At 44.4% G+C, this 26,139-nt stretch overlaps 1 protein-coding gene across 4 annotated transcripts; it reads right to left on the bottom strand.

The window, feature by feature from the left end:
- Nucleotides 1-425: 425 nt before the first annotated feature.
- Otulin (OTU deubiquitinase with linear linkage specificity) lies at nucleotides 426-25,825 on the bottom strand. Of its 4 annotated transcripts, none has more exons than XM_076551705.1 (7): nucleotides 25,609-25,825; nucleotides 17,573-17,649; nucleotides 14,028-14,125; nucleotides 10,480-10,623; nucleotides 6,070-6,195; nucleotides 3,433-3,702; nucleotides 426-968 (listed from the first exon to the last, which is right to left on the bottom strand). In XM_076551705.1, exons 1-7 carry the CDS (start codon nucleotides 25,758-25,760, stop codon nucleotides 774-776), a joined length of 1,062 nt encoding a protein of 353 aa, XP_076407820.1. In that variant the 5' UTR covers nucleotides 25,761-25,825; the 3' UTR covers nucleotides 426-773. The 4 variants fall into 4 exon arrangements, with proteins under 4 accessions (XP_076407820.1, XP_076407821.1, XP_076407822.1 ...); XM_076551706.1 differs by having other exon boundaries at nucleotides 14,028-14,122; XM_076551707.1 differs by lacking the exon at nucleotides 17,573-17,649 and having other exon boundaries at nucleotides 25,609-25,748.
- Between the last annotated feature and the right edge of the window lie 314 nt (nucleotides 25,826-26,139).

Genomic DNA, 26,139 nt, shown 5'->3' with positions numbered 1-26,139 from the left:
CCTCTATAAACAGGTGGATATAAACGCAATTCTGACTGTAGAATCATAATCATTGGAACTTATAATAATCCACAACCCCTACACTACAGCCCATGTGCCAACAGGATCTCTCAATGCCAGGGAACCAAGCCTCAGAAACCAATGTCTAGACTTCTCTCCATTCTTTCCTGTATTTCTTCCGGGCTTCAAAAAATCTACTCTGGGACCCAATTCTTAATCTTCTAAGAGACTATCTACTTTAAAAAGTATTAACTGGCATATAAATTCACTGCCCATCCCTCCAAAAGCAGGCAAAGCTGTCCAAAGATACTGTAACTATCCATTCCAGGATATTATCACTTAAGCATATCTCATAGGAAGACCACTAATGAGACCCATCACCACCACCCCCTAAAAGAATAAAAATCAAAAACAAAACTACTGTCTTAAAAAGTACAACCAGTTTACCGTCAGAACTTTCATTGGACATACTCCTTTCCAAACAGTTTCCTCTGACACAAAAGCATCTGCCTTATGGAGACACAGTTTGTACTTCCAAAGGCACGTGCTGAAGCCCCCAGTGAATCACACTGAGTAACAGAGAGAACAGTGAGTGAAGACTTGGCTAGTTCTCATTACAACAGCTAGTCTTCAGAACATCACAGTCCAAGTAGGCTCCAGGGGCCCAAGAGTTCTCCCAGATTGTTCCTGGAGAGCTGCAGACCTGAGGCCCTCGGAGGAGGAGCTCCGTGTGCACCTGTGCTGCATCCCATGGCTGTCCACCTGTGTGTCTCTCATAGACTTGTCTCCTCACACACTCTGACAGGGATGTTATAGTGCCGATCATCCTCAGCTATGAGGGTCACCATTGGCCAGTCCTTGGGGGGGTCAGTAGGATAGACTGTGATGAACTCCTCGGTGTTATACTTGGACAGCCGGTACACCTGGATGGTGTGGCGCACAGCGTAGGCAAGAAGGAACATTTCAACCTGGGAAGGAAAAGCAAATGAGTGTTCTGAGCGGAGCCACAGGAAAGATGGGGCCCAACACCAAGCTGCATCCATTATCCCAGACAATGAGCAGCAGTGGCTTAGCTGCAACCTATCTCCTCCCCTTTGAACCTAGTCAAGGGCAGGGGTAATAAAGAATGGAGTGCATATCCGATAAGAAACTTATACTCAGAAATACAAAGAATGCTCCCAAATCAATGATTAATAAAACACCAGTTTAAAATTGAATGAAGGACTTGAAAGACATTTCTCCAAAGAAGATATATGAATGGTCAATGACCACATTAAATCATAAGCCCTTAGAGAAAAGCAAACCAAAGCCATAATGGGATAGTACTTCATACCCATGAGAATGTCTATGAGTATATACTCATACTCATGAGGACCCATGAATACAGTGTTTTCTTTGGGAGTGATAAAAACATGGGGACTGAAAATATGCTATCGATTCATCAGACATGAAATGGTTAATTTACACTCTATGAACTTCATCATTTTAAAGGGCAGTGAAAGCAGAAGGAAGACAAGGAAAGTTGGGGCACTGCTGATAAACTGCTGCTGGAATGTAAAGCACGGCAGGTGCTTCTCTTTTTCTTCATTTGGCAATGCTGGGGATCAAAGTCGGGGAGAGCCTCATGCATGCTATGCAAGTGTTCTGGCACTGAGCTACATTCCAGACCTGTACAGCATTTTGTTCCTCAAAATGTCACAACATTACCATATGCCCACAACAATTCTGCTCTTGACATATACCCAAGAGAAATACATGAATGAACGAACACACACACACACACACACACACACACACACACACACACAGAGTCAATAAATATTCACAGCAATTAGAAGAAACTACCCAACTACACATCAAACTGATGAGTAAAATACAATATTCCCATACAATGTCAAATTACCTGCTAATAAAAAAGAATGAAGTATCAATACATTCTAAATCACAATGGATCTTAAGACATGCTAAGTCAAAAAGCCAATCCCAAAATACACATTACTAAGAATGTTCAGAATAGGCAGATCTATAGCCAGGAAGTAGACTATGACTACTAAGGTTTGAGGAAAGGAAGCCTGATTGCTAATGGGCTTTGTTTCTTTATGAAGTTCCAACACGGTCTAGAACTAGACTGCACTGGTGGTCACAATGCTTCAATAGGAAGAGTTAATGTGCTTAAGTTATAGTTCAAAAAGAGCAGTTTTGAAAGAGGATTCACCATTGCAGCAGAGCTCCCTGGATCCCTGAGGGACTAACTTCAGCCTAGCATGTAGACCAAGTCCTACTAGACTCTGCTACATATAGTTCAGGAGACATAAGCAGCCTGCATTCTGAGTAGTTATTTTAAGTAATCATAAATATTTCTGGTCTGGCAGTAACCACCAGTCTTTTGCTCTTTCTTAGTCCTTAAGCAAAACAACTGAATAGGTTTCATAGATTTCTACCAGGCAGAAAGACTAAGAGAAACCCAATCTGGCTCTCTATTCCTTGAAGTATCTGTCCTGGCACATCGGCCTTTTCCCAAAAAGTTAGGCACAGGAGTCCAAGTAGAGAGGGAGCAGGTTAGATTCAGAGTCTTCATGTTACTTTAGTGGTTAGCTCATCACACGCACACATGCACAGAGTATTATTTTTTTTAAAGAAACGATACAAAAAGTGAACCCCAGTGGGGTGACTTGACCTTTGGCTTAGGGGTCACTACTGCACGAGGTGCCTGCACAGCACTCCAAACTTAGCTTCCATAAAGGCAGACCTGAGAGGCTGGGCTCTACTGGCTCCTGCAGCCAAGAGGAAGCAAGCACCTGAACGGGTCCACCCAGTCCAAACTTAGCTTCCATAAAGGCAGACCTGAGAGGCTGGGCTCTACTGGCTCCTGCAGCCAAGAGGAAGCGGGCACCTGAACGGGTCCACCCAGTGCTTTATAAAATAGCTTAGCCTCCCGAGAGTCAAGAGAACCAACGATATCCACCACTTTACACAAGCAATCCTGGGACTACGTGAGGGTCGGGACTAACAAATATGTCCGTAGGTCCTTGGCATGCCTCCCTAAAAAAGGTAGACCCTCATCTCCCTCCCCTGAGTAAGGAATATATTTAGTGACTAGCTTCTACCAAACAGAACATGGGGTAAGTGGGAGTGTGTATCTTCCTCCACACCAAGAGCAGCCCTACAGAGAAGGGCCTGGGCCGTGAGGAACTGAATACTCCTTCTGGTTACCAATGAAGAACTGAGATTTTCTGCCAAAAGTCACGCATGTAAGACATGCAAGGAAGCCCTCCAGCCCCAATCAAGACTGAAGCCTTAAATGACATAACCGAAGCTCACAAGATGCTGGACCGGAAGCACTTAGAAAAGCTGCTCCTGAACTGGCCTACCAAGTGTGAGATCCCATGTGATGGCTAACAGAGATACAACACTCTCAAAGGCACAACTCACCTGTTCAAGGCCACCAGTGTGGCCCACCTGGTTTAGGTGGTTCCTTAGCAGCTGTCCAGGGTCATTTGATGTGTCTCGAGCAAACAAGAGCACAGAAAAAAATGGGACTTCCTTTCCCTTCTCTTTATCATCATAGAGTTCAATAGCTCTGTTTAACATTAGAAATTTGACAGCTTCATAGAGGCTGTACTCCTCTTCTTCATTTGTGAACAGTTCATCACACGCTAGCTGCCTGGCTTCAGCAGTCTTCATTTCAGCCAGGCTCGCCCACTACAGTAAGAAAAGTTGTCACAATTAGAATTACTGTTCTGAAAATCCCTGGCATACTTCTATACCATAAGTACAAGGTGATTTCCAAAAGTAGGGGGATAAGACACATGCCGCCAATGTGAAAAGCTTCAAGTTCTCACCCCACACAGTGGTATTCTTCAGACTACAGGAAGCCCTTTTTGAGCGTCTCCCCTTGTTAATGTGAAAAAGAAGTACCACACAGTAAGTAAGGGGAAGCACGGGGATGTGAGGTGGAAATGCTGACGCCGAAACTTCCCAGGCAACAAGAACAACATTAACAATCAGAGCTACCCAACAGAAAACGTGTGTGAGAGGGAGCCATGAAGCACAGCTGTGATGGCTACACCTGGAAGAGGTTGTAGACAGTTACCCCAGAAATATGCAGGCAAGCCTCCAAAATGGAAGACTGCCAAGGGAGACTGTGGGATCTTCTGAATACTAGTTTATTAAACTTACCCCTATGATGTCTTAAAAAGATACATGAGTGTCTAATGAATAAATCCAATTGGAAAGCCTTGACTCCTAATTAAAAATAACGGTTTCCAAATAATAGGCAAACTCTTTAAATGAACAAGAAAACATTGTAAATATGTGTACTGCTAAGTTGCCATGAAAAAAAAAGATGTCACCATAAACACCAGTCCTTATGAATAAGCATTAATTAGCATTCTTTCAAACACCAGTCCAGATTTTAAGCCTAAGAGAAATTTTAATGATCATGACTATTCAAAACTCTTTCCAATCTTAACAGCTGGAATATGTTGTCCACATCTCATATTTTCTAGAAGCAGACCATAGTGCTGGGTAGAAGCATGGCTCTAAAGTTAGAAAGTCAAGATGCAATTAAAATCGGCTTTTGCAGGGCTTTAGCCAACCTCCAGGCTGTGGTCCCCTCATCTTTAGAACAGGATGACCACAGCCATCCCACTTTTTTGGTTGAAAAGGTAGAGCAGCCCAAGTACCTTTTAGTGCCAACCATGACAAAGAGAAGTCTGACAGCTGCTGGCACAGATTACTAATGAGCAATTTTAATGTTACTGTAAACTGGCATCACATACACATTCCCCCAAAGGAGGGTCTAGTTACAGTCAACATACATAATAAAACAAAACTAACAGTTTTTCCAGACCCTAAAAAACATGAGAAAGAAATTGCAATCTACAGCTAAGCTGATGAACTCACCACTCCTTCCCTCACAGAGCTGCAGCCTGCCCTCACCACTTCACTAGGCCAGCAACTGGGTAGATGCAGGCTTCTAGCCCTAAACACTACACACTACACTCCAACAGGCAAGGAGAATAACCGTGTTCTTATAGTGTGCTCTACCACAGAAAGGTAGTTAACTATACACACCAGACCACAGGCTCGGGATAGTTTTAAAAGACAAGTTATTAAATCTACTTACTGAAAAACTGTTTTTAACACATATGGACAGACTCTTAAAATCTGAGAGTAACTGCAAAGAACTTCACAAACACACAGTGGTCAGTGAGAATATGAATGCAGGCTAACGGGCTGGAGAGACAGCTCACAGTTAAGAGCACTTGCTGCTTTTGCAGAGGATATCATGTTGGCGCTCACAGCTCCTTCTGCCTGCAGTTCCAGGAATCCAACACCCTCCTCTGGTCTCCACTGGTACCCATATGCACGCAAGCGCGCGTGCGCACACACACAAAATAAATTAATAAAGGAATATGGGCTAAATGATAATCCTGAAACTTACAATTATGACTTAGAATAAAAAATATATTTATTAAGGTTTCTTCTGAAAAAAAATTAAATGTTATCTGAGATACTCTCATATAGCACCACCTCAAAGAATACAGAATGTTGGTGGTGTTTCTCCATTTTACCAAAGACTTTATGGGAAGAATTTATGTTCTTTTAAAGTTTGCTTTTTCAATGTGTGAGCATGTATATGTGTGTACATGTGTAAGGGTATATATGTATGTATATGCATGCATGTCGAGATGAGGGTCTCTCACTGATCAATTAGGGTAGAGTAGATGGTCAGTGAGCTTCAGGGATCCTCCTGTGCCCTGCTCACCATTGCTGGGACTACAATCATGTGCCACCCCATCTGGCATTTATACATGAGTTCTGGATATCAAACTCAGTTCCTGGTCATGCATGCATTCTACTGACTACACAACCCAGCCCAAAATTATTTTGTCTGAAACCAGCAAATTCTGGCTTCAAAAGAGAACCAAGAGCTATAGTGAACCTTCTTTATAAATTTAAAAAATAACTATGAATAAATAAACAAGCCTAGCGCACTGAACCTGCTGAGAGAACAAAAGAGAAAGCTTTGCACCAATCAGAGACAAAAGATTACATGGGTCAGACCTTCTTCCTCAGCAGGGCAAGAGACTCCTTGATTCTTTCAACCAGGTCCTCATGCTTCCCATCAAACTTCAGTCCGAGTTTCCACTGCTTGATCCAGCTGTGCCTGTTTATCAGCTTCTCTGGTAACTGGAACATCAAGGAGCAGAGACAGACAATGAGGTGTCAACACTACAAGATATCTATGACACATAGGGACACCACAAAGCCTTTAGACAAAACCCACCTGAATCTCCAGAATCAATTCCTGCAGTTAGCATATGGGTTCAGGATGGAAAATTGGAACCCGAAAGTCACAAATTCAGAAAGCAGCCACACAGAGGGCTGCTAGGGTGAATGTTTTTGGCTCAGATGCACAGGAGTCCAGCCTGCAGGACACCAACCACAGGTGGGGACCTAACAGGCAAATCTGAGGCTAAGCTAAGGAAGTACCACACTGGGTCTTCACAGTAACCACCTTGGCTTCTGGGTTTACTGGCAACCTTACCACTCATTAGTAGTCAGCAAGGTAATTGTAGGCACAGAAGGCCCATGATCAAGTCAAAGCCTGCTCCTTCCCTGATAAAAACAACCCACTAAAACACAAGACCTGTCTGTTATGCAATATTAACACACATTTAATCAACAGCATAAGGTGGAAAAGATGAGCAAGACTCAGCAGCACTGGGAGGGTCAGGGAGCTGTACCTTCCTTCCTTCCTGACAGAAAGACAGTAACTATTATGGTCTTCATTTTTTGTTCTGGTTCCTGGACTGCTTCATTTGTCCCTACATATCAAAGAATCTGGAAAGATGACAGCATGAGAAACTATGCCTTCCCAACCGTCTGTCAGGATAAAAACCAGACTTGGGCTAGCTATGGGCACGTCACTGCACTGCTAAGACTTCACCTCTGTGGTCCAGTGAGATGGCTCCACAGGAGAGGCAGGCACATACATACAAATGAATTAAAATTTTATAAATAAAAAGACTCACCCCTGAAGTCCAAAAAAACAAACAAACAAAAAAACACATTCCCAATGTCCTATGCTGGATTTGTTTAACAGTAATAAACAGCTTAGAATGAGATACGTTCAGTTGCACTGGGACCTAAGACTCAGAGGCCCGTTTATGAAAAATTTTCTGATTGTGCTTTCTTAGTCTGTGACAATCACATGCGGCTAAGATGGTTTTGTCACTATAAAAATCAAGAGCACAGTACTGGTGCCCTGCATCCTCACTCACGGAGGAAAGGCATGTGGTCACTATCATCTTCCTGTGACAAATGACCGTTCACCGAAAACTGCACCAGGCCCACCCTGTGCCCACACGTTCCTGCACTTCTGAGTCCTGGACAGGCAGTTTCGCAGTTTAGTCTATCACCAGAATCTAACATGCCCTCAAGTGGCAATGAAATGAAATTACAACCTACCTTCAAGAACTATACTCAAGACAAAAAGTACCTGTCCCAACGATGTGTAAGGTGGGAAAGGAGATAAACAGCAGCCCAGAACAGCAGAGGACTCTGTAACACTGGACAGTTATCTAACAAGCGGGTGCAACAGTCAATTCAGTTACTTTTGAGAGATACAAGTTAATTTCCTCATCTCATTTACTCACTAGTCAATCTGCTGACAAAGTGATTAACCAGGTCCAGGGTGTACATTTCCAGATGTGGGAATCTTGGAGAAAAGTCCAAAAACATAAAGCACAGAAAAGCACAGGTGAGAGGGCCAACAAGACGGCTCAGTGGGGAAAAAGCACCGCCATGTAAACCTGCTGTCCTGAGGTCAATCCCAGGAACCCACCTAAGCCACAAAACTGTCCTCTGACCTCCATACACTCACTGTGTGTATGGACGCACAGGCGTGCACGCATGTGTGCACGTACGCCACACACACACACACACACACACACACACACACACACACACACGCTTTTTAAGGAACTATTAGGAAAGAACAATGGAGTTGTATTTATTTATTGAGAAGAAGTAAATACAACTTTAAATGCTTTCATGAGTCACAATGGGGTCCACATAAATCATCATTCCTTTCTATTAAGCACACAGGCCTGCCTGCCTTCTGTTGGAGTAAGAGATGCAAGAAGCAGACTGGCCAGGTGGTGGCACATGCCTTTAATCCCATCAGAAGCAGGAGGATCTCTGTGAGTTCGAGGCTAGCCTGGTCTACAGAGCAAGTGCCAGGGCAGCCAGGGCTACAGAGAAACTCTGTCTCAAAGAACCAAAAGAAAGAAAGAAACAGACTGAAGCAAGAAATGATTATGGTAAGTGTTTAAGGACCACTGTGACTAACCTAGAGAATAGCCTGTTTTCTCTAACAATACCTAGCCTTGATAACACGACAATGGCAAGTATCTAAAGCATCATCCCAAAATGAAGTCACAGAGAGCTTTAGTGTCATTCTCTAGTAAATGTTGTCACAGTTTTCACCCATTCAGAGATCTTTAAAAACACAGTAAAGTTAAAAACTAAAAAGCTTTGGCCATCCATATCCAGGTTGGGGCTGGGGTCAGAGAACCTGCCTGCCGTCAAGCAGGTTGGGTTCTGGACAGAAATGGGAACAACCAACAGGGAGCCTAGGGCTAAGACAAAAGGGGACAGCTGTATGTAAAGAGGGGCAAAGGAGACAAAGCTCAGCGGCCAAGCAGGAAAGCAGCAAGGTCAGAGAAGCTGAGCAGCAGCAGAACGGAAGGTCCCTTCCAGGAGAGGACTGCTGAGCCTGGTGTCTTCTTCTCATGTCCTGGCATCAGGCGGAGGGTTACACGGTCTGCAAACGGAAGCAGACAACTGCACACTTGCTCACTCAGGGGGGCCCCAGGACAGGGCAACATCTGTCCATCTACCCCTCCTCGCCTAGCACCCTCAACAGAGCTCGAGGCCGGTGTTTCACTCAAGTCTTGGGAACAACAAAACGAACTGTCAAGAAAGATCCAAACACACTAAGTTTCTGAGGGCAGGAGAACAAAAACGTCACTTCATCACAGATTGAGCAGCACCAAATCAGTCAGCGTGAATACTGACTTCCCAGTGGCCATGCCCTCAGCAAGGCAAACTTGTGATGCTATGGAGAAGAGGAAACCACACAGAGCCGCTGGGAATTGAGCAGCTGTTTGTACATTACTCCAATTAAGCCAGGAAAACCACATGACAGCCACATCATTCCTACAAGGAACACATTTTAATATTGATCAATATCAAATGCAGCCTATCTACTCACTCTTTCGGGGGTGGGGGAGGCAGTTCTTGAGAAAAGGCCACACTATAGAGACCAGGCTGGACTAAAAGTCACAATCCTTTTGCCTCAGCATCAAAAGTGCTGGGATTACAGGCATGTACCACCCCACCTTGCTTACCTGGCCTGTTTCAAATGTGACATTTAGGACATTATGTACACCAAAAGCTCTTAGAAAGTATAAAAATTTAAGTTCAGTATCAAATAAGCCCAGAAATCTAAAAAGCCCCTCAAAGGTCAAGGCTCAAAAGGATCAGTATGATTTAATAATAATTTTCAAAGTACTCTCTTTTGAAGCCCACGTGTAATAAGAACAAGTTAGTCAGCACACACTCACTCATTCACTATACTTAGTACTGATTAGTGCAACTGGCATTTAACTGTTCCTCCTAGGAAACCCTTACTGATAAGTGTTAGACCACACAGAAGTAACATCTTGGCCATGTTTTTATCAGCCAGGCATGCTGGCTCACACCTGTGACACCAGCACACAGGAGACTGAAGCAGAAGGATGACCACGAGTTTGAAGCCAGCCTGGGTTGGGCTACAGAGTTAAAAGTCTGTCCAGCCCACACTCCAGAAAGCCCTTCATCTCACACGTAAACAAGAAATAGCAAAGCCGTGTTAACTAGTGCCAGGGTTTACAAAACGTCCTTATAACCCACTACACAAATATCAGCATGTGACCTCCTTTGTACTGGGGCACCTGGAGGCACAGATCCCGAGGACTCTACCACAGATTTAAAGCACCAAAGACAGCCAGGCCCAGGAAACGTCTCTCTACGTTAACACTAACATTTCACCATGGAAAGAACAGTCATTTTTGAACTGCACCTAAAACACTGGCTGGACACCAATAATAAATTCTACAACCTACTTCACAGAAATACTAAAATAAAGTCAAGTTGTTTCTATGTGTTTTTTATGAATTCTAAGCATCTGGTCTCTAATTCAGCTTAGCTGTGTGTATTAAGTTTTATCATTTTTCTCTTCTGGAAAACACTGGTTATTTCTAGTCATCTTCTTAATATATAAAGTCATCTTAGACATGCAAAATTGAACAAATCCATACACTGAAATCATGCTGCATATAACACCGTCAGGCAGCATGAGCAGAAAGGAGATATCTTCTTACAAGAACTTCCTGAAACATGGAGACTTGGATCCGTGCAGCAACATACCAGCGTGAGCTCCGGGTCCTGCAGCCAGAGGGGCAGCTCTGCCAGCTGGCTCATGGCCTGGAACAGTGTGGCCCTCAGCGCGCAGTAATTATCACCACGTACTCGCCTTATAGATGTGAATTTCTGAGAAACTTCCTCATAGCCCTTGGGAGAAAACATCAAAGAGTTCAGATGATAGTTACTGGCTTGAGAGAGCAAGACAAGTTCCATCCCTACAGAAAAAAAATGGCCCTAAATCACTGGGAAGTGGGAAACAAGAACAGCTCAGTCTTTCTCGACTATAATTCCATTTATTTTAAAATAATGATGCTGTATGAAATATCAGCATCTCTCAATCTTCCTAATGCTGCAACCCTTTAGTCCAGTTCCTCATGTTGTGGTGACCGGCACAACCATAAAATTATTTTGTTGCTACTTCCTAACTGCAAATTTTGCTACTTTTATGAATCATAATGTAAATATCTGATATGCGACCCCCAAAGGGGTTGCGACCCACAGATTGAGAACCACTGATCTATAACAATTGCAACAGATCTGACATATAAAATAATTATCCAGCACTAGCCACCCTCAAAGCCCTTTCCTAATGAACTGAGGGAGCACTCGCCGCCACTCACTGGTGACATTCACTAAGGTTTAATCTGTAGTTAATTAATCTCAAATGCTTTAATAAAGAGAACAGGAAAAGGAGGGGAAACATGCAGTATCTCTATCTCCAGATTTAAAAATATACAAAATCTCGAGTTTCCAGTGTGTGTGTGTATGTGTGTGTGTGTGTGTGTGTGTGTACATACAGGCATATGTCACTTAGCGATGATAATACATTCTGAGACTAAGTCACTAGGCAATGTCATCACTGTGGACACATCAGAGTGCACTTGCACAAACCTACCTGTGTGTCCTACTATACACTTGGGCTAGATAAGCTCTTACTGAGTATTAGCTGGGGAACTGTGCTAACAAGCCACCGTGAAAAAGAGATTCTATCAAGTGTGAGACAACAACACAGTCAAGAGACACAGTGACCATGAGATGTATAAAGTGGCTGCTGGCAGAATATGGCACACTGTTCTCCACAGAAGAGTGAAGGGGTCAGCTAACAAGGGCTGTGACAGCGTCACTGCAGTAATGACACAACCCGACACACCCCAGCTACACCATCGGGTGATCACAAAGTCTCAGCCCTTGGACTCTGACAGGTCCATAGCTAGATGTGGAGTCTATTATTTCATTATATATATGATATCTATATCATATCATTATAAAGAGGAATCCAACTCCTTAAAAAGTTAATTTAGATTTATAAACACTTCCAAGAGAATATCCGAAACTAAACACAGGTAACTAGGCAAGGAAAGACTAACATAAAATCAAGAAAGAAGTTAACAGGCAGTGACGACAGCCAGCTTCCACCACAGCTCTCAGACCTGCGCCTCTAAATGGTGCTTTGATCTCATTACTGACTGGTCCCATCTTTCCCTGAAACCAATCCCAGAGAGGAATGATTTTTCCCATAAGTTCTAAAACATGGCAGACATTGGTAACCTGATTATCTTCAGTATTGGACTTTAATGTGCCAATTGATAAAACAGAGCTTTGGAAGAGGCTGAGGCAACAGAATAAAATTACTAAGTCAGTGAGGCATTTCTGGGGCAGGTGAGAAAAATAAGACACATGGTTCCACTCAGCTTTCTGGGTGGGAAGCTGGAACCCCTGGGTAGCTGATAGCATGGTCAGCAGAAGGCCTCTGAAGGGTAAGTCTTTCACTCTTAGCAGGTATTTTGATCCAGGGTATTTTGTGACCGAGTTCACATATAAGGGCCTAGGATACAAATTTACAAGAATTAGGGCTGAGGCTGTCATTTTCTCTCAGATTTCCAAGGGGCAAAAGGCATTTGGGGACCTAAGGTGAACCCTATAAGACGAATAATATTTTCTTAAAGAAAAAAAAAATAAACAAAAAACAAACAAACAAAAAATGCACAAGCTCTGAGGGAAACTAATTAAATTTTGAAAAATTTAAAATCCTAAACAAAAAAATTATAGGCTATTTTTCTACCAAATATGATTCTATCAAATATGGGATGGAGAAATAGCTCAGTGGTTAAGAGCACTGGCTGCTCTTCCAGAGAACCTGGGTTCAATTCTAAGCACCCACATGGCAGCCCACAATCATCACTAACTCCAGTCCCAGGAGAGCCAATGTACTCTCTGGCCTCTGAAGACACTGTACACATGTAGTGTAGACATACATGGCAGCAAAACAGACCATATACATAAGAAATAAATAATAAAAACAAAAATATTGGTCAGTATTTCTAGAACACAAGAAATATATTCAAAATGTAAATAATCCAAGAAAAAAAGTACTTAGAACCTTAAGTGCTAGGTGGAAGTCTGACTCTGCCAGTTCTCTAGCTCAAGAGTGTCCAACAGTAGCACTTTCACATATTTACCCTCTGATTAGGAATACTGGATGGGAATCATTCTGTAAGGAGAGGCCACAGCATGCTGCAGCTCTACTATCATCCCACAGTCTTGGAGACTATTTAGTGTTGCCAGTATATGCAACGGAACTAAGTGAAGGGAGCTCCTGGCACACCTTAAATAAGGGAAGTGGTTCAAGATCTCTCTGCATAGAGTACTGCAACATGAATCTTCAAAGGTCTTATTAATAAAAACAAACCCGGAGCCAGGTGTTGCGGTGAAGGCTAAATGATCAGAGAAACAGAACAAGCCACAGCTAACCTCACCTTGCCAATTCCTCAGCTGATCCTGTTTCCTCAGACTGGAAGCCTCTCAGTCCTCATCCAAATGTATCTCAGATGAACTGCTGCTCAAAAGCCTGAAAGCTTAACCAGTTTCTAGTTCCTGGTCCTCATGCCTTATATACCTTTCTTCTTTCTGCCATCACTTCCTGGGATTAAAGGCATGTGTCACCATGCCTGGCTGTTTCCAGTGTGGCCTTGAACTCACAGAGATCCAGACAGATCTCTGCCTCTAGAATGTTAGGATTAAAGGTGTGTGTGCCACCATTTTCTGGCCTCTATGTCTGTCTAGTGGCTGTTCTGTTCTTTGACCCCAGATAAGTTTATTATGGTGCACAATATATTGGGGGACACAATATCACCACAGAGTACAGGAGAATTTATACCCTAGGATTTAGACATCATGTGTCCAAACACAGGAGGTGTAGAATCACCCTGACTATCCTTGAGGCTTTTACAACACCAGGTTAAGGAGGGCATTCCCAAATTTCAGAAAAGAGAGCCATCAATTGCTGACTCAATTCTCAACAACACAGCTATGTGTTCTTCAAAGAAGCTAAGTTACTGAAGAACTGATGTTGCTACTATATTAATACTGTGACTTCAAACAAAGTCCTTATCTTTGCAGTCTGTTTCCTCATCTCTAAAATTAGAACTCCAATATTTACAGCATTGTCTTATTATAGCAGTTGTCTTAACCAATGTCTAAAAACATAATATGATGATATGTAACTTATGACAGATGGTGTGAAGACTCAAATAGGTGCACGCTGGCTGTACCTTTTTCATACATGTGGCTTTCTGAGTATTTCCCCTCCATTCTTTTTTGCAGTAGTCCATAATATCCATTTCAGGAGCCACACTTAGCCTGGGTTCTGCTGAAGAATCAAAATGGCAACAATAAACAAAACAAGTCATGAACCAAAGAGTAATGGAAATAAAGGTACTGCTTTACCTGGGGTAGAGGGGAATCCACTCTTTACTCCTTACTTTCTCTATTTTAAAATTTCCTGAATCCTACTACCGCCCTTGCCTCTAGTTCAGGCCACCACTATGCCACCTCCAGAGTGGTCTCTCAATGGGTCTCCCTTGTCACCACTTTCCAGATCATTCTCCACACAGCAGTTAGTCAGGCTGCTCATTTAAATCCTGAGTCAGGTGGCAGCCCTTCTCCCTATGCTCAGACGGCTGCAGGAGCCTCCTAGATCACACTCATCTGACCCACGGTTATCAATGAACACTTTTATAATCAGAAGTAAGCAGATGAACCATGAGAAAAAACTTCCACCATCTGTGATTTCACATCTATTAGGCAGAGATAATACCGAACAAAAATTATATTTGTATTTACCTAAAAGACTACAGTTTGTTAGTAAGTCAAAAAGTAACAGAGCTCTCGCTGTTGGCTAATCCACAGACTTCCTTTGATGTCCCCCAAAATTAGTATACCTCAGGATCAAACAAATGTTACCAGGTTTTTTTTTTTTAATGCCTTTAGATGCTCTTCTCCCCACAACATCCTTCTCGTGTGTGTGTGTGTGTGTGTGTGTGTGTGTGTGTGTGTGTGTGTGTGTGTGTGTGTGTGTACACTGATGAATAAACCTAGGGCCTTAAGTAAGATTTCCTTGATTTAATGGATGAGGTTTGATTTCTTGATATATACCTATGACTATGTGCATGTATGTATATGACACTTGGTTATTTCAAAAGGGAAACAGGCACATTCTTGGGTTCATCTTGGCTTCTTTCTTAGACTATAAAGGATATAGATATTAACAACTGTTTTAGGAGATGAACCTAGAAATACTTCAGAACCCAGAGAGCCCACATATCTTGTACGTGAAATAACTGTTTCATTCAACTCAACACACATTCCCTGAAGCTCTGATGTGTCAAGCACTGTGCCATTACTGGCAACGTAAAGATAACGAAGACACAGCTCCTGACCTGAATGGACTTCTCCAGGAGGAGCAGAGACCACAAGCACTTACAAGCCAGTGGACAGCGGAAGCCAGAATGACAGAGGAGCAGCAATTTGTTTTCTAAGTATATTATAAAAACTGTCTATCAAAAAACAAAAACAAAAAACTCTGATTGTTCATCATTTCATAAAGAAAAATCAACCTTTTACAAAAGGGGGAAATAATCCATGCACAGACAACACAGACATATTTCTGCATGGGTACATCAGGGCTCACCTAGAAGGGAAAGAGTCACAGTATCACTGTTGCACAACCCACCCTTAAATAAAGACCTTTCTTCTTTGAAATTCAGAAATAATTGTAAGAGGCTGGTCAGAATAAGGAAGTACTCCCATATCTGCCTTTCTACTCTCCTCCCCACAAACAGGAAGAACTGCTAACAGGCGGTCGGGACCCTTTCTGGGCTCTGAGTTCTTCCCAAACAGGGGTGTGAGCCTGTGGAGAAAGCACTGTACTAGCAGAGGAAGGGCTTCCAGACAGGAAGACTCCCTTCCTGTCTTCCTCTCTGCTGTCCTCACTCCTGACCCCTGGGCAGGGTAGGGGAATCCTACCACCTCAGATTACAGGGTAGAGTTGTCCCAGCGGTCTTCTAAAGGCAAGAGGTCAAGCCAGAAGGCTAGTCCTGTCCTGAATGAGAGGTCTGTATGAGGTGGGAGGCTTGGGGAAATGAAGAACTTACACAGCTACAGCATAATGTTACCTGAATTCCACTGGGCTACTGTCTCTGGGAGGACACCAGCCATCCCCACATACTGACTAGACTAGGAGATGGAGGCACAGGATGACCTCATCAGCTCACTGAATTACAATACCCTCCTCCTAACTGTAAATTACACAGGCTCCCACTGCTGCTTCCAGGAAGAAGACCATTTTTATTACCAAAACCAAAAATTAAATAAGGGAAGTAAAAAACCCAAAGTGGTAAGGTTTGGACCTTATTCATCACACCCCAAAGGGTAAGAAACAAAACTGGGGCTCCTCCAGGAAGCTGGGACTCTGAGCAGACAGACTAGGACTGGAATCTCAAAATCCTTCTGCAATAGGTCTGGTAGAAAACAGCCTGGGTTTTAGGAGCATACAGCTTCTATCACAACTATTCAGCTCGCATGAAAGCTACCAAAGACCAACGTAAACTTACAAGGTCCAATAGATCTTTATTTACAAGGCCGGATAGGAGGTCAAGGCCTGGGAAGCCTTTACGGAGCTAAGTTAGACGGAATGTCTTTTCACCAACCAAGAGAACCAGAGCCTCTCAGTCTTGCTCTGGGCTCTGTGGTGGAGGAGGCGGTGCTGCTACAGGACACTTAGGAAGAGCAGGAACGCAGCAGGGCTGAGATATCGGGAGCATTGTCAGACTGAAGCTGCACGTCACAAGACTCACTAAAAAGCTTGGACGCCTGTGTGGGGACAGAGCTGGACAGAAGAGACTCACAACAAAGCCTAGAAAGTGGAAGAGAAGAGCAGGTTCTACAGCATCAGCAAGCAATGGGTGAACACAGAAGAGCATGGTGCTCGAACAGCATTCTGTGTCCTGAGTGATCTGGAACAACAGAGCCATGGAGAATGAGCATCCTATGAAGTTCTAGGGAGGACCACTACAAAACATCCCTGCTACATGTTGGAATGAGTTGACCAGCTCTGGAGGAAGACTCAGAAAACATCAAAACTTGATGTATCCTAATTACAATGCTTTTGTTAGCCATAAGTGAAATAGAAGCCAGTTCTCAAAAAAAGTAGAACATGTGAATTACACAAGCAGTGAGAAAGATAGTAACATTCAAACACACTCTATCAAGATCTCCACTCAGCCTCTGCATAGGCCTATCTGCAATGGAAGGACACATTTCACTTGTACCCCTGCTGGGAAGATCACCACAGGCCAGGGAGCCAGGAGGAGCACCAAGTCCACACCAGGAGCACTGGCGGGAGTGAGAGCAAGCCCAAGGGAGCAGCACAGACTACGTACAGTCACAAAATGACGGGTGCTCTCAAGCACATGGCCATTTTGCTGCAGTCAACCACAGCCACATGGCTTTCTTCAGACAAGGATATGTGGATAGCTAATTTCTCAAAACATCTTGCAATTGAAAATGAGAACTGTGTTCACATCCAAACTGTTCTAAGAATGTAAAGAAATAAACTGAGAGAAGGCAGTCAACAGAGGCAAGGAAAAGTCTGCCCTAAATCTACTTCAGCAAAGTGAGTAATTCATAGAGAAAAGACTGTATGCATTAGAGGACTTCCTAGGAAATACATGCCGCATTACATGAAAGCGGATATACTAATCCAACTGGATTTTCTATAAACAAAAAAGGTCTACAAACAAAACAATTCCAAACATACCTGATATCCCTCTTTCATGTATTAGCAATTCTTTCTCCTTTTCTATTTCATCTGCAGCACGGTACATGTCCTCCTCGCTGAAATCACACCAAAGTAGATATTTTCAAACTCTTGTTCACTGACATTTCCCAATGTGTGATAATATATAGCTGCTTATGAAATGCTTATGACACAGAAATTTAACTGTTTTCATATACAGGATGCCACAGTAATAAAATATGGGTCCTAGGATGCTCATGTGTCTATCTTAACACTTTTCCACTTCAGAACTGCTTCCTTTAAATGAGACCATTCATAGATCACATGACTCCAATGCCATTTAAATAAAATCGACTAGCATGCATCTTAATCAGTGACACTCCTGAAATGACTCCACCAAGTTCCAAGAACAGAGACAGTGCTAATAAAAGCATTTACACAGGAATGTCAACTTTTGTAATGTTACAAGCAATTCTGACAGCAGCTACTCTAAAAACATGCAAATAGAGAATCAATTATTCCAGGCTCCCTTAGCTAAAACTCCTCCAGGCTTCACCTGTTCCCTAAACAGCAACCAACCAACCCCCCAGATGCTGCTGTGCCCCCACAAGCTTCAATGGCTACCACTAATGACAACTTCTTTAAGAATATAATCACTACCAGTGAACTACTAAGTATTAGGAAGCAGGGGGGGGGGGGAATTCAGGACAAAGATAATGAATAGGGCTCCCACTTTGAAAATGCCTCCCTTTCCTTGAATATTTAGAGGCTTGGCTAGAGCTGCCCAGTGTGTTCCAGCTTCAGTAATAATCCCAGCACCTCGAAAATACTATTAACCCCCCAAATAACAATAAAGAGAACAGAACACAACTACCTTTGCTGAAAGCAAAAGACGTGTTGGGAAAGAACAGTAGGAAGCAGAGGGGCGAATGGTGCAGGCAGGGAAGCCCAAGGCTGCTGGAGGGCAGCTAGGCAAGGCAAGCTAGTAAGCCAGGAGGAAGTCCCAGGCTCGGGAACTAGAAGAAGCAAGTCCATCTGAAGAAATAGCAACGCACTGAGCTTAAAAATCAGGAGACTCCACATAAGGAGTGTGCAGACCTCCAACTCTCAGTATCTCCCATGACAGTGCCCCATGCTCACAGCAAACTGGGGAGAGAGGAGCTTCAAACACAATGGAGACCAGGAAGGAAGAGGTGCCAGGCTCAGACAGAAGGAACCAAGTGAACGAGTGCAGTGCTTCTGCTTCTAATCTCTATCCGTGGACATGGCCTGGCAGACAGAGCTGGGAGACAAACAGCGGATCAGGAGAGACAGATGAAGAAGGGTGCTAGAGATAGACTGCAGTGAGAATCTAACAAGCACCTTATGAAATCATCCAGTGTTTCCCAACTGTGAGAGAACCAATGTCTAAATCTGCACCATGCAGATGTGGTGGTACATGCTTATAATCCCAGTACTCAAGAAGCTATGGCAGGAGATCTTGATGTCAAGGTGTGCCTGGAGTATGGAAAGACCTTGTCATTCATATAAACGAATACTGATCTATATGAATTATATATGTGTGAAATATATACAAAGTACATATCTGCCACTTCCCTAAAGCATGGTTTTGATTATTCCCCTAGGTACTACCCAGAATTCAGTCCAAAAACAGCCACAACTGCTCTGTACTTTCACATCTGTGAGTTCCTACAGGTGTTCTCTCATCCCAACAGGTTCAGAATCCTGATCTGTCTCTTTCCTATGACATCCTGACACATTCTGTATGGGCCCACCCTCTACTGAGAGCAACAGATGCTATGGGAACCCAAGTCAGACTGGCAGAGTTTAGCTACCTTTTACCCCAGCTCTTATTACCTCTAAGTACAGCAGTTACTAGAGTATTTACTTCATAGGACTGTGGTTAAGAAAGACATACTTAAAATAATGAGTATTCAAAAAATACTTAGCTACTATTAATTTTCATATACCCACTGATACAGAGAGTCCTAATAAACAATTTGCCCAGTGATGGTTTCTCAGGCTTGTTTCCCTAGTGTGTATGTATGTATATGTGTTAGCAGTGTGATGGTAAGAGAGCAAGGATCATATGCTCCAGTGACATTTCAAGCAAAAGACATGAGATCACCCACAGAGCTTGTGCCAAAGTTAAAAGCAAACAGATGCGTGGGAACAACAGATCAAAGGCCAAAAATAAAATATGACCACATGCTTTCATTCTTCTCTCAAATTTAATAACATCTTTCTGTCAAACCCACTATTATACCTATTAGAGAAATTCTGATTCTCTAAAACAGTCATTGAAACAAATCACTTTCTTAATATATTTAAATTCTCAGAAGCTGTCTTTGGACAACACTTCCCCAATCTTGCCCTCAGCTTTCTCAGCTTCAATGAGAAGGCTGGTAAGATCTGTATGGTCTGCGGTTCCTCTTCCAGCTAAGTTCTAATCGCCTATCATATATTTGCATTTCAGGCAAATTCTGTGGCTAGCCTGCATGAACACTTGGCTCCCCTCTGGTCCTCTGTTCTTAACTTACAAAATAACCAAAACCATAATCACAACCCCAGTGCCCAGAGGAGGCAATACAAATACAAATTCCAAGCTGGGCAGTGGTGGCACACGCCTTTAATCCCAGCACTCAAGAGGCAGAGGCAGGCGATCTCTGTGAGTTTGAGGCCAGCCTGGGCTACAGAGCGAGTTACAGGACAGGCTCCAAAAGCTACACACAGAAACCCTGTCTCAAAACAAAACAGAACAGAACAGAACAAAACAAAACAAAACAAAACCCTCCTATGAGGGCCAACAGGAGAAGAACTAAAGGAAACAGAGCAGAGCAAACAGGAGCATTCCCGGGATGGGGGGCAGAAAAAGGCAGAGGTTCAGGACACAGTCCTCACAAGAGGAGCGGGGCAGAAGCTGCTGACCAGCCCACAGCATCTACAAACTACTTTCACCCAGTTCACCCAGATCCTTGCACCAGCATATGCTAACTTCCTTGGCCACCAAAATCGAGCTGTTATGTGAGCCTTTAGAAATGATCCCAAAGCTGTGTTTCCTTGGAAACCAGGTAAGTGTCAATTTTAAGGAATGAAGATCGACACAGTCAGAAAGGAAAGCATGTGACAACCAGGAGGAACCACCTAAGGGTGATCAGGAAGAAACAGCACTTGCCTAGAGTACCCCAGTCTCTGGAGCTCACTCCCTACAACAGTAAATAATAAAATAAAACGACTCCATTTTATTATCTGTCTTGGGGCTGGAGCTCAGGGGCTTTTTATCCCCAGAACTAGAACAAAACCAGACCATAGTCTTGATGTTTTAAGAGTCAAAATATGACACGGAAAACAACTACAAAAGGCAACTGTATTTAAAGCTGAGAATGTGAAGCAGGTAGAGGTCTGGTTTTGTTTTGTTTTGTTTTTCTTTTATGGGAAGGGAAGACAATGAAACAATGCAAGGAAAAGGGGTATCATTAAGATAAAGTCACCAATGCTGACAGCTCTAAAAGGATGGCAACTTTTACTGGTAAAGATGTGTCCACTCTGGCCAAGAACAAAGGCCACAAACCCCACAGGTTCAGACCATCACCACAGCCAAAGCTTCTCTCCTATAAACCATGACAGCTATAAAATAGTAAAGAGAAACATGACTCAATGTCTAGACATGCTAGTTAATGTTTAAACTGGACAGTTACATTTAAAACCAAAATGATAATAATTCCTAACCAGAAATTCCCTAGTTTAGCACCATGGCATTATTTGAAAGGATCCATTAAATCAAGTTCCATTAAATACTATTTACCCATTTTCTCATGAGCTAAACTATTTTATTCTGAAAGCAACATGTCAAATTGAGTAAGCTCCAGTGCATACTAAATTATAACTAGTACCTATTACCCTGCTTAGAGATTTCCATGTCAACAAATTTTAAAGGGGTGTGTGTGTGTGTGTGTGTGTGTGTGTGTGATGGGAGGGGGTTGAAACAGGGTCTCAGGCAGATGAACCGGCTTTGAACTCCTGAGCCCCCTATACCTCCACCTTCAGAGTACTGACTGGCATTACAGGAATGGACCATTAAATGCAGATAAGTCTTGCTTGTAAATGCTCACTAGTACAGACAATATTATATTATTTCCAAGAAAATAGCAAATTAAAGGCAGAGCTCAGTGAAGCAGATTTCTGTGAAACCATAGTTTCAATTTCTAATTCAAGACATGAAATGAAAAATCAATTCTAATTTATATACACAACTTACAAGACAATATTTTTTGTTTTAAAAAGATGTACTATAAAATAAATGTTTTCCTTTATCAGAAAAAAAATGTATTTATTTTGATTTTGCTATTTTATGTGTATGAATGTTTCCCTGAATGCGTGTCTGTATGCCATGTGTGTGCCTGGTGCCTGAGGCCAAAAGAGAGTACTGGATGCCCTGACACTGGAGTTTCAGATAGTTGTGAGCCACACTGTGTGGATGGTGGGAACCTAAACCAAGCCCTTTACAAAAGCAGCAAGTACTCTTAACCACTAGCCATTTTTCCAGCCTCCAAAATAGTATCTTCGTCAATATGTGAGTGTTTGACCGAGGCCCCTTAGTTATCTGAGAAAAGAGCAGAGTATGTCATTCTGTTTAGGTCTGAACTGGAGCCCTGCCGTTCACACTTAACTAATGGCTCAAGCAGTATTGGTGAGACACAGTCAGCCAGTGTGACACCACCATGTCTTCCCACACAGACACAGGAAAAGTAGAGACCACTCAGCCTAGCCTTTTCCCCTGTTCAGTGACTGCAGAAAGGGGTAAACAAGCAGCCAATGCAGGAAAGTCCCAGCACCTGGGCCAAAAGTCCACCCGCTCTGCAAGCGGACTTCCCACGTCCAGCTCAGGCTGCTCCATGTGACTTCCAGAAGTGCGTAAGGACAATATAGCCGCCTTCAACAATGAGGTTGGGAGACATCCTAGATGATTCCTGACGTAGGTTCTTCCTCAGGTGAGGGAAGGAGAGGGGTCTACTACTACCCCACCACTCCACCTATTCTCAGCCTGCTCCCTGTGAACTAGACTGGGCAAGGGCAGAAAACACATACCATAACAGTAGGCGTGGCAATCCCTGAAAACGGCTTAATACTTACAGGTCAGGGAATGCTCCCAGACCTTTTAAGAATCCATACTTTAGCATGGAAACACAAGTTTGCCCTCAATTTCATAGCGCTTCACAGACTACTTGGTACACCTCCACGCATAGCCCGCCCACCGTGAATCCCACATTCAACACCAGTTCCATCCTCAAGTAGAATGAGAGGGTGCATGGGGTGGTCTGTGAATTTCCCTAACCACTTCTGGTTTGGTCACATCCCTGAAAAAGACAGTGTGGTATAACTGTCTAAGGGGTAGTCAACAGATGGAGCAGAGATCAAGCATGAAGGGACGGGGGATGAGCAGAAGACAGAGCAAAGGAGAACTGTAACGCGAGCAGCCAGGGAGCTTACGGAAAGTCAGTTCATCTGGTCTTCAAAAGGGAGCCCAAGTTTTCCTGCCAGCCATCCTTGAGGCCTAGGCAGCAAGCGGCGTACACATGTGGTTTATGTGTCCCTCTTCCCCAGTCTCTCCCTTGTGAAGTGCCATGTGAGCTTACCAGACAGAATCAGAGCAGCCTCTGCCACTACAGCCATCCATCAGACCCTCAGAGTCACATCCCAAACATGGAATTCAGCTGCAGGAGATTGGCTATTATTTGCTGTCATAATTAATTTCCCCTCAAATGTAGTAAAAAATGACTCCATACAACATCTCAAATCGTGACTAGTCTTACTATGTTCCCTATTTTAAGGTGCAAATATTTTCAATGATTCCAAGTGGAAAGAAAGATCTGACCCGTATGGTCCAAAACAGATTTTTAAAGCACATTCTTAACAATATTAATTTAAATTTACACCCAAACTATTAAGCTGCATATATCACATATGCATCTATTATACTGTGAACCATGTAATGTTTCTATGATGCATGACCCTAAGCCTCACAAAGAAAAATAGCCCAATTAACTATTCATATAATGCTGATTCAGAAAGATAAAATATGCTAGTGGTGTGATGTTGAAATAGCAACATTAAGTTATACTAGCGCCATTTCCCCACCTGATAAAGAGTCAAAGAAGAATGGGATAATTAAGGCAACACAGACAGTGAGAGAGAAAGAAATTAAGCTACTAAAGCCACCAACTACAAACAGGGGGGTGGTAAAGTTTGCTGTCTTTATAAATCAGGCCTCTGTCCAGTGTTGCTAAGGAGGTCAGGAAGACCCGGGTTTGGGGCCCGGGCAGCGTGCTCAACCAAGCATCAAGAAACTTGGTCTTGAAATCCCCTACCTGTGTCTTCCTTAACAAGCTGTGTCTGCAGAACCTGCAACCTATTTCCTCAGAAAACCTACCAAACGACTATGCGTCCTTCTGGGAATGTGGTTCTGGCCTCAAAAGTTCAGCTATCTTTCAAGCCCTGTGGAACTGCTAGGGCAAGGCTGAGCTGCAGGACTTAACAGGCCGGGCACGCAGGGAAGGGCTCAGGACAGGAGGAAGGTGGGCAGGAGGAGCAGTTAGGAAGCATCTTGGGCCCAGAGGAAGAGCAGAGGCAAGAGACATCCTAGGTTTCTAACCTATGCAGTCTCAATTTGGCAGCCATAGATTAGACCAACTCACACACGGACCTGTCTATGGAATTCAACATAAAGAAAAATCAGGACATTTCAAGCAAAAGCCAGAATACCTAGATTCATCAACTACAGAAGACCCAGTGACTACGCCTGGAGCTCAGAGCATGCTGACCCAAATAAAGAGCTAAAAGCTCTCCAAGTCCCAAAGCTAACTGCCAATGTCACTGACTCTTAAATTGCCAGCCTAGCTCCGGGAGAAAGTTAAGGCCTCCTAGCCTAAATCTTTCCTCAGTAACCGTTAGCTCATTACACGAATAATTACCATCGCAAAAGGGTGCTCAATAAATAAAAGAGATCAAAGCCCACCACAGTGCACTAGGCAAATGAGCTATTATATCACATCTTCATTAACCAGGCTTCAAAAGACCCCTTTTCAGGAGATTACAAGAGCCCTAAAGGTCCATTTAGACACACCTTACGATTTAAATTTCAGGTCAATAAGAGAATTAGTTTGAGGCTGGAGAGATGGCTCAGTGGTTCGGTTCCCAGCACTTACATACACGGTGGCTGTCAACCATGTGTAACTCCAGTCCCTGGGGTTCAACACTCTCCTCTGACCTCCTCATGCACCAGGCACAGACACACATGCAGGCAAAACCCTCCTACATATAAATCAATCAAAAAGAAAACAATTTTTTAAAAGAAGAAGAAGATTAAGTCTGGCCGAGCTTTTTAAATATGTCCAAAGGCATATGTGACCGTGCCACGAACTCTGAAGTGTAGACACAACTCTAGACCAAGCAAAATGCAAACGCTTCTGACTTAGGCCAGTAAGGAACTGCTCTGAAACCGCACTGATTGTGTGTGTGTGTGTGTGTGTGTGTGTGTGTGTGTGTGTGTGTGTGTGTGTGTGTGTGTGTGTAAAAGCAGTGGGTGGGCGGAAGGGACACCCCGCCAGGCTCTGACAGGGTAAAACTGAGAGGGCTAGCCTGTGGCCAAGGTCTGTCCAACAGGTGCGACACTCTTCAAGTGGTGACTAGTCTTCCCGGGGCAGAGACGTGGCGAGGGCAGCCCTGCGGCCGTGCCAGGGGCGACCTCGCTTCCTCCGAGCCGGGTCGGGGGATGGGGGGGAAAGAGCTCCGGGGAGTGAGCGGGTCACGAAACCGGACTCATCTCTTCCCCAAACTCCCCGAGCTGTGGCTCACTTTAGGGACGGGCCAGCTGTCAAAGCGGGAGCGGGGCGGCCCGGGTGAGCCAGCTGGGGACAGGCTCGGGGCTCGGGACTCCGGACGCCTCCTCCTCCTCCTCCTCCTCCTCGGTCCAGCTCGCCTCCTCGGGCTCGCCCGCAGCCGAGGGCGCCCAAGCCCCCCACGGCGGCCCCGCGTCCACGCCCGCCCCGCTCACTCACTGCTCGGCCGGGCACCGCATCGCGGCCCGGGGCTGCGCGCCGGTCGTCACCTTCCCGCCCTCCCGCGCCGCGGCCCCCGCCTCGCGCGCCGGCGTCTCGGCGCAGCTGGCTCCGGGCCACGCCCCGGGCTGAGGCATGGTTCCCCGACTCATGGGCGGCCACGCCGGGCCCTGCGCTGCCGCCGTCCCGGGGCCGCCGCCGCCGCTGCCCCGCGCCTCGCGAGGTCCGCAGAGCGCTTCCGTGCGCGTCACTCGGCCCCGCCCCGCGACCTTTGACCCGCGCCGAGGGGGCGGGGCGGGAGGCGGGGCGTCCCCGGAGCGGGGTACGCCTGCGCAGAGCGGGAGCCGGAGACCGCGGGTGCCGGACGTGCACTGCGCATGCTCACATCCTGCAAGCGAGCTCGTCTCTGGACCCCCCGGGTACCCAGGCGGGAGGAGTGGGTGTGAGAGGCCGGGCAGGACCCCCGGCGGGGCGGTGTGGAGATGGAAGGCCCTGGTAGTGAAGGGTCCCAGTGAGTTCCGAACTTCACCC

The sequence above is a fragment of the Peromyscus maniculatus genome, chromosome 15 (genome assembly GCF_049852395.1).
Source record: "Peromyscus maniculatus bairdii isolate BWxNUB_F1_BW_parent chromosome 15, HU_Pman_BW_mat_3.1, whole genome shotgun sequence".
Lineage (NCBI taxonomy): Eukaryota > Metazoa > Chordata > Mammalia > Rodentia > Cricetidae > Peromyscus > Peromyscus maniculatus.
The sequence above is the reverse complement of the archived record's forward strand: the minus strand, read 5'-3'. Positions and strand labels throughout refer to the sequence as shown.